At 46.1% G+C, this 14,788-nt stretch overlaps 1 protein-coding gene across 1 annotated transcript; it reads left to right on the top strand.

Moving 5' to 3' along the window:
• Window positions 1-432: 432 nt before the first annotated feature.
• On the top strand, window positions 433-8,348 carry CCNO (cyclin O). The gene is given in 4 exon segments (XM_056848872.1): window positions 433-477; window positions 479-799; window positions 6,005-6,190; window positions 7,869-8,348. Coding segments are annotated over 4 exon segments (1,032 nt in total).
• The last annotated feature ends 6,440 nt before the right edge of the window (window positions 8,349-14,788 follow it).

The raw sequence follows: 14,788 nt of genomic DNA on the forward strand, positions 1-14,788 counted from the left end.
ACAAATGAGTTTGCCGACCCCTGTAATAGGGGAGACGGTGGCATGAATTAATCTAGTCTTGGTGGCCAGGGACATATCCTCACACTTCAGAATCTTCTCCACACTGCTTTGCCCGGGGGGGGGGGGAGGGGGCTATATTGCTGTTAAGACGGCCCCTCCCCCTCCCCGTCTCCCCCTCCCCCCCCCCGGCGTCGAAGGGGAGCCCTGGAGGGCCGCTCTGCCCCCCCCCCGTTGCTGGGGGGAGGGGGAGCGAAAGGCTGGCTGTGGAGAGACCAGCGAGGGAGGCAACCCGGCCGGGCCGGGCCGGGCCGAGCGCGGTTCTTTGGCCGGGAAGGCCTGAGGGAGGCGCGTCCCCGGCGGCAGGGGCGGGGCGGGGCCGCCCTGGGCCCACATATAGCCGGCGCCCGCCTCGGCGCTGCCCGCCACGCAGCGATGGTGACCGGCGGCCCTGCTGAGGCGCTGGGCCGGCGGCGGCGGCGGCGGAGGGGGGGGGACGCCGGCCAAGCGGCGGCGGGCCGAGGCGGCGACCCCCGAGGAGCGTCCCGAGCCCCAGGGCGGCGCCCAGGCCGGCCTCCAGCCCCGCGCGCCGGTCAAGAGGAGCGAGCCCCCCCCGGTGGGACGGGCGGCCGGCCGGCCCGGCTCCTCCTCCTCCCCCTCCCCCTCCTCCGGCGGCCGCGGCCCGCCCGCGCGCCCGCTGGAGCGGCAGGTCTTCCGCGACTACGGGCGGAGCTGGTACCGCTGCCGGAAGGCGCTGGAGGGCGAGCTCCACCCGCTGGACCCGCTGGCCCGGCAGCCGCAAGTAAGGGGCGGCCCCTGAGCACCAGGGAGGGGGGTGGGTTCCCCCCCCCCAAAAAAAAGAGAGTTAAAAGTCGTGGCGGCGCTTTGCATTTTGTGTGTGATGGTCGCGAAACCGAACGGGGCTTCGGTGGCACGGGTTTTGCAACAGGAGGAGAGTAAAGAACAGCTCCCAGGCACTTTTGATGTATTATATTATTGCAAATAAAACGGGGCTTCGGTGGCACGGGTTTTGCAACAGGAGGAAAGTAAAGAACGGCTCCCAGGCACTTTTGATGTATTATATTATTGCAAAATAAAACGGGGCTTCCGTGGCACGGGTTTTGCAACAGGAGGAAAGTAAAGAACGGCTCCCAGGCACTTTTGATGTATTATATTATTGCAAAATAAAACGGGGCTTCCGTGGCACGGGTTTTGCAACAGGAGGAAAGTAAAGAACAGCTCCGAGGCGCTTCTAGTGTATTATATTATTGCAAAATAAAACGGGGCTTCCGTGGCACGAGTTTTGCAACAGGAGGAAAGCAAAGAGCGAAATCTGAGCAGGGCCGGGGGCCCCAGGCGAGCCTGATCGCGTCAGATCTCGGAAGCTAAGCAGGGTCTGCCCTGGTGAACCACTTCTGTTAGTCTTTTGCCATGAAAACCCCTCCAAAAACACACACACAAGGCTAACTCTGCCCCCCCCCCATTGCTAACCAATTTTCCAAAAAAGACTTGTAGGAAAAAACAAAAGCACAAAGCTTTTTTATAAGACGTGTGTGTGTAAAGTGCCTTCAAGTCGCAGCCGACTTATGGCGACCCCTTTTGGGGTTTTCATGGCAAGAGACTAACAGAGGTGGTTTGCCAGTGCCTTCCTCTGCACAGCAACCCTGGACCTCCTTGGTGGTCTCCCATCCAAATACTAACCAGGGCTGACCCTGCTTAGCTTCTGAGATCTGACGCGATCAGGCTAGCCTGGGCCATCCAGGTCAGGGCAGTTACAATTGATTATATTCCATAGCACTGTTGTGGTACTTCTCTTAAAGTAAAAAATAACAATTTCCACTTGCATTTTTTCCGTCAAGAAACTAATCTGTGTAAAACTGGGCCCCTCAAGCCCGTTCGGCACCCCGCTGAGGTCTGCGCCCTAGGCAACCGCCTAGTTTGCCTAATCGTAGCACCGGCCCTGGCTCTGAGGCACTTTTAGTGTGTTTTATTATCGCAAAATCAAACCAGGCTTCTGTGTCACAAGTTTTGTAACGGGAAAAATAAAGAACAGCTCCGAGGCACTTTTAGTGTATTTTATTATTGCAAAATCAAACGGCTTCCGTGGCACTGGTTTTGTAACAGGAGAAAAGTAAAGAACAGCTCCGAGGCACTTTTAATGTATTTTATTATTGCAAAATCAAACAAGGCTTCAGTGGCAGTTCTGAGCAGGGCTGGTGCCAGTCATTTTTGAACCCTGGGCAAGGCTAACTACTTATGCCCCCCCCCCCATTGCTAACCAGTTTTCAAAAACAGACTCTTGTAGGAAAAAAACAAAAGTACAAAACCTTTTTATAAGACGTTACAATTGATTATTTCCATAGCACTGTTGTGGTACTTACCTTAAAGTAAAAAAATATATAAATTTTCAGTTGCATTTTTTTAAATCAAGAAACTAATCTGTTTAAAACTGGGCCCCTCGGGCCGGTTCAGAACCCCTCTGAGGTCTGCGCCCTAGGCGACCACCTAGTTCGCCTAATGGGAGCACCGGCCCTGGCTCTGTTTTATCATCTCAAAATCAAACCTGGCTTCGGTGACACAAGTTTTGTAACAGGAGAAAAGTAAAGGACAGCTCCGAGGCACTTTTAATGTATTTTATTATCAGAAAATAAAAACAGGGCTTCAATGGCACCTTCAGGGCTAGAAAATGTCTTCCGGCATAAGCTTTCTTGAGTCAGAATTTCAGCAGTGTTATTGGATCGATGCTTTTATGTTCACAATGGAAGGGGGAAGAGGTTAGAAAGAGCTGCTGACTTAAAAGATCTAATAAAAATCTATAAGCATCAACCCAATGGATATTCACTTACGGTGAAGTGAGCTCTAACTCACAAAACTCATGCCAGAATAAATGTGGCTAGCCTTTAAGGTGCTGCCGGATTTGGACTTTGTCACACTGCTGCAGACAGCTGCTCATCTGAAATTATCACAATGGAAGGCGCTACGTTTATAACAGAATAGTTTCCTGGGCTTGTAGCTCGCTTGTGCTACAATTAATATGTTAGTCTTTCAGGTACCACAGGGCTCTTCGTTTTGTTGGACTGACAATGATTAACCCTGTGGGATCTCAGAAAGTGAACAGCTGACCCGTGTAATTTTATATTATTGTTTTCACGCAGAGTGCTTCTGCGGTTAGGGTGCCAAACTGCAGCGGTATTTTTTTTCCTGAGCTTCTTCACTACATCCATTGTCTTTCTGTGGTTTCCTTGTTCTTCCGTTCTTTCTCAAAATCTAATCAGAGGTGGTTTTGAGAGAGCACAGAGAAAAGATAAGGAAACCCACAGAAAGACAACAGATGGACGATGATGCTGTGATGAAGCTTGGATAAAAAACCACTGCAGTTCAGTACCCAAACAATCTTTATGTAAAAGATTCTTCCATCTTCTTTACTCTTTCTAATGTTTTCTTCACTATATATTCTTGCATGGAAAACATGTGCGTGAACCTGCATGTATGCTGTCATGTGACAATTAAACGTGTATATGTTTAATTGTCAGCCTGGTGTAGTGGTTAAGATCGGTGGTTTGGAGCTGTGGACTCTGATCTGGAGAACCGGGTTTGATTCCCCACTCCTCCACATGAGCGGCGGAGGCTGATCTGGTGAACTGGATGTGTTTCCCCACTCCTCCGCATGAAGCCAGCTGGGTGACCTTGGGCTAGTCACACTCTCTCAGCTCCACCTACCTCACAGGGTGTCTGTTGTGGGGAAGGGAAGGTGATTGTAAGCCGGTTTGATTCTCCCTTAAGTGGTAGAGAGAGTCGGCATATAAAAACCAACTCTTCTTCTTCTTTTACTGTGTGTACATATGCTGGGAAAGCTGAGGTTGGTGATGGATTCCCAGCATCTCTACACACAAATGCTTGTGTGTGATTGTCACACATCATACTGTTCTCATGTGCTTTCTGGGTAAAGACATGTTGCACATGAAGTGTCTGTTCAGCCCTGAGTTCTTTAGGGCAGGAATATGTCCATTTTAGAGATGTTAAGGAGGTAGAAGATTTGTAGGCACTATATGAAATGATGCCGGGTGGGGGGGAGCCCTTATCTCATTGAACTTGCAGCATTGCAGTTACAGACAAATCCAGAGCGACAGCAAAACAAGAACCAAGACTTTGAAAAGATAAGGAAGAACAGCCTTACAAACGTGTTAAAAAACAGTAATGCTCGATGACACAAAGAACATTTGGGAGTTATGGTCAGAGACTGAGGGAGCAATCCTGATCCTGTGTGGAACTAAGTACCATGTGATTCAATGGAGCTTACTCGCAGGAAATTGCCCTTAGGACTGCAATCTGAGGCAGCAGGCACTGACATGTGTTGTTGAATCCTTGTGATGGATGGGATCTGACCCTCTGAAGCAGTCTGGGGATGAACATTTCCATGCTAGGCAGAGCAACCATCCAGTGAAGTCACTGGGCTTGGAATGGCGTGACTCTGTTTAGGATGGATCAGTTGTTACAGATTACACATTATTGTTACCTGCCCTGAGCCTTGTTTTGGCCAGGGAGGGCGAGCTAGAAATTGAAATAAATAAATAAATAAAAATAACAAAGCGCCCCTGATCATATGATCCGATCATGTGTAGATGCTAAAATCCAGATATCCCTTCTCTCTTCTGCAACCATTTGTTATACGCCCTGTACTTCTGTGCATGGCTTTTGTAATTTGTACTGTGAATTTGTATCACATAATATGTCTGTCACATTATGCTTTGTGTCTTTCTACCACCAGCATGTTGCTTTCCTCTGAACATCTTCAGAGAATGCATACCAAGCATTTTACAAAGCTACATGTTCCTTGAAGTTGGTCAATGGAAGTTATTGGTGAACAATGTGGGGTGGATGGGTTTTCTGGTTACACTGTCTTTGCAATCTTCTGATCGGAACACACTTCAGCATTTTTGCCCCCAAAAGGACTTCATCATTCTTTGATTGTACATTTTTTACACAAGGGATAGATTCAGGGAACAAATTTTCCCTCAGTCAACAACAAAAATTATTCTTGCAGTTTTAAATCCACTTCATACACGGAGGGAGAAGGATTTTTTTTTAAAAAAAACATGCATGACATTTCTGTGTGTTTTGCTGCATGTACACATTTGGCAACTGCTGTAGCAAAATAGGTTTTTGAATTACTTTCACACACTGGTATAGATGTACGTGGGATAGCTTATAGAATTAGAAACCAATATACACAAAGTGCCCTGACCTGGATAGCCCCAGCTAGCCCGATCTCATCAGATATCTGAAGTTAAGCAGGGTCAGCCCTGGCGAGTACTTGGATGGGAGACCACCAAGGAAATCCAGGATTTCTTACACAGAGACAGGCAATGACAAGCCACCTCTGAACATCTCTTGCCTTTAAAACCCTGTTGGGGTCACTATAAGTTGGTTGCAACTTGACAGCAAAAATACATAGATATATACACATGTACAAAGTAGAATTGGATGCTGTTAGTATTCTATAGCAGTTTCGGTTCTGGTTGTAGCTAGTGGGGGGGACAGTTAACATTCAGGACAGTGGGAAATAGTTTTGTTCATCTCTGACTGACATTGTAAACTCAACTTTTTGTTGTTGCTGCGGACAGACTGCTCTCAGCTAATCAGAATCTGGAGATACAGTGTCTTCTCCCACTCACTGAAGCTTCACCAATTTACCTTGGAAGTGGAAGACACTGAGACAGAAGTGGACCTGCATAAGGAAAATAATTCTGAGCACAAGGAGTAGATGTGCAGCACCGAATCCCTCCTTTGTTTTAATTATTCCTCAGAGTGCTTTATATACTCATAAAGCAGCACTAACTGTGAAATAATCAGGAGTAAGAAATACAGTATATCGCCAGAGTGTTTCTTGAAGTACTTTCCTGTTAATATTTTTATTCATATTAATGCTGCAAATGGCTGCCCCCCCCCCCCAAGTTTTGCTATAGCCTCTTTTGCTTCCTAACCCCTTGTTTCCCCTGCTTCCCAGGTGACTGCAGAGGCCCGGTGCAAACTGATCAGCTGGCTAATACCAGTGCATAAACACTTTGGCTTCTCTTTTGAGTCCTTATGCCTGGCAGTAAACACTCTAGACCGCTTTCTCACCACAACCCCAGTGGCCGCTGACTGCTTCCAACTCCTAGGGGTCACCACCCTCTTCATTGCTTGCAAACAGGTACCAAAAGGTTTCCACTTTTAAGGTGGTAAAATCAGCACTTTGCTACTGGAGAGAAAGAGAAAACCTAGAAGAGCAAATTTATTTAAAATTGGCTTAAAGTTTAGAGAGGAGGCAGTGCTTTGAATCATGATGGCTGGGAACAGCCAAAAATTAATAAGGGAAGCTTGAACTCCCATTCCTCAAGATACAAAGACTCTGGTATTTTGCTCTAATGTGTGTGATCTGTCCAAAAAATTATGTCATCTTTTGCCTTATGATACTTCAGATAATCTCTTTATTCACTGTTCTGACTCTTAGTCAAGGCATTAGTAACAATTTGGTTTTAATAAAGAAGAATGTAAATACTGTGTCACAATCTTAGGGCTTTTCCACACTTTACATGTAGCAGGGTTCTAAATTGTGTTTATTCAGTTACAGATAGCAAGGCAAGCAGGAGTCTTAACTTCACAGCACACAGTCCTTGGCAGATTCAAGTCCATTAGCACCTTCAAGACCAACAAGATTTTGGGGGTGTAAGCTTTTGAGAGTCAAAGCTGTCTTCATCAGATCTGACAGAAGGAGCTTGAACTCTTGAAAGCTTATACCCCCTGAAAATCTTGTTGTTCTCAAAGGTCCCAGTGGATTTGACTCAAGCTATTCTACTTCAGAACAGCATGGCTGCCCTCTGTAACTAGTCCTCGCTGGGGCTCTGAGTTTTCCACGGGAACAGTCAGCCCGTGTGCTTGCACATTCCCTACTGACAACTCAGTTTTCAGGGGCATTGGGCCCAATTCAGATCAGGACTATGACATGTCCCCCCCCCCACAGATAGACAGTGAGGTGTAGTGCAGCGAAAGAGTGTTGGACTAGGATCTGGGAGACCCAGGTTCGAATCCCCACTCATGCTGTGGAAACTTGTTGGGTGACCTTGGCCTAGTCACACTCTCTGAGCCTAACCTACCTCACAGGGTTGTTGTAAGGATAAAATGAAGGAGAAGAAAATGATGTAAGCCACTTTGGGTCCCTATTGGGGAGAAAGGTGAGGTATAAATGAATTAAATTAATAGTTTTCCTGAGGATTGCTATTTGCATATTATGGGAGACCCCAATGGGGCAGGTAGCACTCTCCTGGTCTGTTTCAAGTTGAGAAAATCGTTTTGGGGAAAGCTGAAGTCCCCTGTCTTCACATGCCTTGGTCCCCAATCTGAAATGGGTGCTGTGTGCATAGGAATTGAGTTGCAAGCAGGCAAACTGACAGGTATACATATGTGAATACATGAAGCTGCCTTATACTGAATCAGACCCTTGGTCCATCCAAGTCAGTATTGTCTACTCAGACTGGCAGCGGCTCTCCAGGGTCTCAGGCAGAGGTCTTTCACACCACCTACTTGCCTAGTCCCTTTAACTAGAGATGCCGGGGATTGAACCTGGGACCTTCTGCATGCCAAGTGGATGCTCTACCACTGAGCCACAGCCCCTCCCATGGACCATGTAGACCCATGGGAACAACATAATGTGCAATTAGGTTCTGAGAAGTACGTTACCTTTAGGAGCGTAACAACCAGTTGTGATGGATTTTTATATCTACAGTACCATTTGGGTCTTGCGAAATTTTTGGAAATATATCCTGATAAGCTTCACACACACATCTTGGGTTGATAACATGCATTGCTTTCTGTCCATCTGTGTCTTTCAGGTAGAAGTGCACCCGCCGAAGGTGAAACAGCTCTTGGCTCTTTGTTGTGACACTTTCTCCCGCCAGCAGCTCTGTAACCTGGAGTGCATCATCCTGAACAAGCTCCGCTTCAACTTGGCAGCCCCCACCGTCAACTTCTTTTTGGAATATTTCACGTACGTGCGGCTGGAGGCTTGTGAGGATTATGCCTGGGAGGCCAGCAATGCCAAGGCCCTGGCCAAAGGTGTGGCTGAACTTAGCCTGGCTGACTATGCTTTTAACAAATACGTGCCTTCCTTGCTGGCCGTTTGCTGCTTGGGGCTGGCTGACCAGATGTTACACCACCAGAAACCACTGGACCTGCATTTAAGTGACTATTCGGAAGAGGTTTTACAGGACTGCCTGGACAAACTACATTTACTGGTATCTTTGAATGAAGACTCTTTGCCTCTTGTGTTGCCCCCTGAGATTTCAGAACAGTGTCTGCATGTGGATAAATGAGATAAATTGGTTGGGGGGGAGGAGGAGGCAGCTGTACTTGAAGCCCTACTTGTGGCCTTTCATTTGGAAGCTTGTAATTTTGTCCCCCAGTGCATATAAAGAAAATTCACTGATGGTTTTAATACCTCTAAAATAACAGTATTCATTTCACCCTTTTACATGGTACCATATTTATATTTATTTGTAGTGGAAGCTATGATGTCGGTGGAGAATGCAATCTGCTTAGCAATGGCATTGCTGATCTTTTTAAAATACAGCTTTTAAATTCTGTTTTGCACATTAGATTTGTCACATGTTGCACTGACATTATTCTAAATAACAAACTGAAGTTGTAAATGGTGTACATTATCTCTGTACTTATTTATTGAGAATGTAGTTCATTACTAAGCCATAGGAAAGAAAAAGTACTGTAAATACTTTTATCTAATAAAAATGTTATCAGTAACTATCTGTAATAGCATCTTTTCCTTCCCCTTTTTCTGTTTTGTTCTTAACAGCTCTTTATAGGGAAGCATTTAGAAAAGAAGCAATTTAGTATTGTGTTCTTAACTATAACTATGCTTTACAGTGACAGACCTTATGTGTGTGTGTTCGTGTGTAGTCAGGAAAGGGTGGGATATAAATCTAATAAAATAAAAATAAATAAAATGCTGGAAATCCACAGGGATAATTTCAACACAGATGAAAGAAAATGAATGCAGAAACAGTATCATTCTACTTTTCCCCCTTAACAACCTCTTCCCACAGGAGATTATTTTTTCTCTCAGTCTTATTTCTGGTGTAAACATGGGTGGGAGAAAAACATCTAGGATGGAGAGGGAAAAGAACCTTGCAAGGGGTGGGTTCAGCACCCCCCCCATTTCTCCATATGTTGGTTTCCAGCGTGGTGTAGTGGTTAAGAGCGGTAGTTTGGAGCGGTGGTCTCTGATCTGCTCTTATCCAGTAACTCCATTTATAACATGAGATTAGCAGATTCTGCCACTGTTTCTTGAAGATCTAACCTTATGCTTACAGAGAAGAAACTCAGGCGGGGAAGTTATTAAAAAATTAAAATATTTACAGGCCAGTTTTAACAATTGTATTTTAGAAATCTGTTGACCATACAATAAAAGCTCTAGACTTCTAAGTCCATTGAAGACTTACCCAAAGGGTAAAACTCTGCTTAATTACTTGCTTGTTTTTAAACTAAGGCTTATATTAAAGCAAAATAGTGTGCTAGGTTCTGCACTGTGTGATCCATGAGGAGATCTTTGGAAAATAAATAACCTGTCATACATCTGATCTCTGTGAATAGAAGAAGAAGAGTTCTTTTAAGGAGAATCAAACTGGCTTACAATCTCCTTCCTCTCCTCTCCCCACAACAGACCTTGTGATGTAGGTGAGGCTGAGAGAGCTCAAAGAGAACTGTGACTAGCCCAAGGACGCGCCCAGCAGGCTTCACGTGGAGGAGCAGGGAAACAAATCTTGTTAACCAGATTAGACTCTGCCACTCATGTGGAGGAGTGGGGAATCAAGCCTGGGTCTCCAGATTAGAGTCCACCGCTCTTAACCACTACAACACTCTGGCTCTCCAGAATGTAGGTTCCAACAAGGAAAGGAAAGTAGTTTTGCACAGTTGGTGGTGGTAGAAAGTGCCATCAAGTCAAAGCAGACTTATGGTGACACCGAAGGGTTTTCAAGGCAAGAGACGTTCAGAGGTGGTTTGCCATTTCCTGCCTCAGCGTAGTGACCCTGGATTTCCTCGGTGGTCTCCCACCCAAGTACTAACCAGGGCCGACCCTGCTTAGCAGCTAAGATCTGAGGATATCGGGCTAGCCTGGGCCACATAGGTCAGGGCTTTGTACATTTAGGTACAATTAATAGAACCTGGTTAGCCCCAGGATAGCCTGATCTCATCAGATCTCAGTAGCTAAGCAGGGTCGGCCATGGTTAGTATTTGGATGGGCAACCTCCAAGGAACACCAGTGGCTCGACACAGAGGCAAGCAATGGCAAACCACCTCCGAACGTCTCTTGCCTTGAAAACCCTATGGGGTCGCCATAAGTCAGCTGTGACTTGACGGTACAAAACAAACAAGCAAAAAAATAGATCAAAAACGTTGCACTTAACTACCAGGAATGCAGATGGATTATTATCGTACATAGAAAGATGACAAATGCCATATCATAACCTTCACAGTTATACTATATTTTAGGAGTGACAGGTTTCTTTACATTTGGTTATTATATTAGTGATCATTTGAGGTTGTAATATTTTAATGATGATGGATTGAAATACCTAGTGTAAAAAAGAACAAAGGCACCTGTTGATAACCTGACATAGGAACACAAAAAGTTACTGTGCAAATGGAAGGTAATATATTCCTTACAAACACGGGAGAACAATAAAACAAAAAGGGAAATATCCAGATGTGCTACAAAGTATTGTTTATTTAGGGAAATATATTTAAGGAAATAAGTTATTAGGTAACAGACATTTCTTTACTCCTCTCCAACTCCCATTAGAGATGATTTGAGTGTTTTTTTGGGGGGGAGGGGATTTGTCGGCATCACAGTTAAAGTCTTCAGAAGGCCCAAACAGATGTGGGCTTAGTGCGCTACCTATTAAGGGACAGGGACGTGCATAGAAGAAGAAGAAGAAGAGTTGGTTTTTATATGCCGGCTTTCTCTACCACTTACGGGAGAATCAAACCGGCTTACAATCCCCTTCCCTTCCCCTCCCCACAACAAGCAAGATTCCGGAAAACCTCTCTAGGAGCGCTGCCCCAAGCTCCTCCAAAGAGATAAGCACTATTAAATGAATTACATAGCACTTTAAGAATTACAGATTTTAACTATTTTATTGATATTTTACCATTTTATACTGTATTTTAATGACTGATTTATGTACTTGGGAGATCTATGCCAATAAAGGAATGAATGAATGAATGAAAAAGTCTTCAGAAGAAAACATGGCCAGCGGAGAGGGATTAGGAATTAGCCAAAGTCCCACAGGAGAATATTGTCATTGGCCCATATTTATTGCCTCCAAAGCACAACTGAAACAGATATAGTGAGATCTATGGTACAACTCAACAGTTCTTATACATATTTATGTAGATTTCACATCATGGAGAATCCCATGGTATTGCTTTAATTTAGAAAACTGCACAAGCAACTTTTAAAAAGTGTATAGTTGTTACACAGAGTTCTCTTTGACCCAGATAGCCATTACTGTGTTACCCATTTCAATATATACTAGCACCCAGTGAAGGACTTGTGTGTTTTCTCATCATAATACGCCATAGATCAGGATGGGTAGCCACTGGCTCACAAAAGCTTATACCCTGTCAGAAATTTTGTTAGTCTTTAAGGTGCTACTGGACTCCTATTCTTTTCTACTATAATATGTAAAATGTAGTGATAGATTGCTTGTAGTGAAACCCTGCAGGCTTTTTTTTTCTAAAGGTGCTGCTCACATTTTAATTGTGTAAGGACATGGGTGGCTCTCTCCATAAGCTACTAGCTTGCCCATCAGTAAACTCTTTAAAATATTCAGTTCTTCATTAGAAGGCTATTAATACTCTATCAGATTCTAAAATACCTTTTAAATGTTACCTCCAATCTTGTCTCAGTTTGTCAGGATGCCTGGGGGCAAGGGAAAGGTGCTCCAAATAAGCTAAGAGGCATGCTGATATTCTATTAAATATGCTTCCGCTAAGTCCTCACACAATCCATCCGCTCTATGCTTAATTTTGAAGAAAAAAAATGAAAGGAAGGGAGGAGAAGATTCAGGTCACCCTAGAAATTTATTTATTTCTTCCCAGTGGGGTCCCAAAGAGGCCTACATCATTCTCCTCCATTTTATCCTCACAACAACATTGTAAGGTAGGTTAGGTGGAGAGTGTGTCACTTGCCCAAGTTCACTCAGCAAGCTTCCATGGACAGAGTGCAAATTCAAACCCAGGTTTCCTAGGACCCTATTCTGGCACTAAGCACTACACCACACTAGTGCTACACATGGTAGGGAAGGCAATTTAGGAAATCCTTCAAAGGGTGATTTCCATGAATACATGATAATGACTTCACAACTGTAGCACCTTACACAGGCCTGGTCTACACAGACAGAAGAATAAGGTGGGGCCCACTAGAAAACCTAGCAAAGAAAGATGCAGGCTTTGATAGAACTTTTTTGCTTTTTGCTTGCATGGAACTTTTTATACAGGGAGCATTAAAAATGGTACATTCCCCTCCATTCTGCAGTGGTATGGTTCACTCAGGACTCTGCCCATTTGTGTGAAGTCTGTGCAACAGTATGTTCAAGTGGAGAAAAAAAAAAAAAGAACATAAGAAAAGCCCTGCTGGATCACACCAAGGCTCATCAAGTCCAGCAGTCTGTTCACAAAGTGGCCAACCAGGTGCCTCTAGGAAGCCCACAAACAAGACTGCAGCAGCACCATCCTGCCTGTGTTCCACAGCACCTAATATAATAGGCATGCTCCTCTGATACTGGAGAGAATGGGTATGCATCATGACTACTAGTATTCATTTTGACTAGTAGCCATGGATAGCCTTATCCTCCATGAACATGTCCATTCCTCTCTTAAAGCCTTCTAGGTCGGCAGCCATCATCACATCCTGGGGCAGGGAGTTCCACAATTTAACTATGCGGTGTGTGAAGAAATACTTCCTTTTATCTGTTTTAAATCTCTCACCCTCCAGCAGATGACCCCGCGTTCTACCATTATGAGAGGGAGAAAAGCTTCTCCCTGTCCACTCTCTCCATACCATGCATAATTTTATAGACCTCTATCATGTTTCCCTGTAACCAACCATCTTTCCAAGCGAAACAGCCCTAAGCGTTTTAACTACTCCTTGTAAGGCAGTTGCTCTAGCCCCCTGATCATTTTGGTTGATCTTTTCTGCACCATGTCAAGCTCTGGTGTGGTGACCAGAACTGTACACAGTATTCCAAGTGTGGTCTTACCATAGATTTGTACAAGAGCAGTATGATAGCAGCAATTCGCTTTACTCTGCTCTGGTGAGACCTCACCTAGAGTATTGTGTTCAGTTTTGGGCACCACAATTTAAGAAAGATGTAGATAAGCTGGAACGTGTCCAGAGGAGGGCAACAAAGATGGTGAGGGGTCTGGAGACCAAGTCCTATGAGGAAAGGTTGAAGGAGCTGGGTATGTTTAGCCTGAAAAGGAGAAGATTGAGAGGGGATATGATAACCATCTTCAAGTACGTGAAGGGCTGTCATATAGAGGAAGGTGCCGAGTTGTTTTCTGTTGCCCCAGAAGGTTGGACCAGAACCAACGGGATAAAATTAAATCAGAAGAGTTTCCATCTAGACATCAGGAAGAATTTTCTAACAGTTAGAGCGGTTCCTCAGTGGAACAGGCTTCCTCGGGAGGTGGTGAGCTCTCCTTCCCTGGAGGTTTTTAAGCAGAGGCTAGATGGCCATCTGTCAGCAATGCTGATTCTATGACCTTAGGCAGATCATGTGTGTGTGTGTGTTAAGTGCCGTCAAGTCGCTTCCGACTCATGGCAACCCTATGAATGAAAGCCCTCCAAAATGTCCTAAGTTTGACAGCCTTGCTCAGCTCTTGCAAATTGAAGGCTGTGGCTTCCTTTATTGAGTCAATCCACCTCTTGTTGGGTCTTCCTCTTTTCCTGCTGCCCTCACCTTTTCCTAGCATGACTGTCCTTTCCAGTGACTCTTGTTGCGACCAAAACACGACAGCCTCAGTTTAGTCATTTTAGCTTCTAGGGTCAGCTCAGGCTTGATTTGATCTATAACCCACTGATTTGTTTTTTGGGCAGTCCCCGGAATCCGTAACCCTCTCCTCCAACACCCCATTGCAAGGGAACCTATAGGCAGATCATGAGAGGGAGGGCATCTTTTGGGCACCGGGGGTGTGTGGGGGAGGGAGTAGTGCATTTCCTGCACTGGGCCGGGGGCTGGACTAGATGGCCCTGGCGGTCCCTTCCAACCCTAGGATCCCAAGCCCCCATCGGCTCCCAAGACCAGAAGAGCATCCGAGCATCCCTGCGGGATCAGACCAAGGCCCCTCCAGTCCAGCAGTGGCCAACCAGGCGCCTCGAGGAAGCCCCCCCGAGCCAGACGTTGGGCCGGGGACAATGGGAAGCCCAGCCGCTCTCCCCGTCGGTTGGCGGCGGCGCCAATGCGCAGCCGAAGGGCGCAATTTGGAGCCCGGGCTGCGGGCAGGAGCGGCGGCTCGGGGCGGCCCCGGGGGGCAGGGCTGGGAGAGGAGGGGCTCGTTGCCAAGCTGGTGCGTGCCAAGGGGAAGGCGCCACCTCTGGCGCTCAATCGGCCGCCGGCCCGCCTCCCCTCCCGTCCCCCGGCTGCCTCCTCCCCAGAGAGGCCGGAGGGGCTCCCCGCAGCGGGGCCAGAGAGCCCGGCCGCCCCCCCGGCCGCCAGTCGGGCGAGCCAGCGCC

The sequence above is a fragment of the Euleptes europaea genome, chromosome 4 (genome assembly GCF_029931775.1).
Source record: "Euleptes europaea isolate rEulEur1 chromosome 4, rEulEur1.hap1, whole genome shotgun sequence".
NCBI lineage: Eukaryota > Metazoa > Chordata > Lepidosauria > Squamata > Sphaerodactylidae > Euleptes > Euleptes europaea.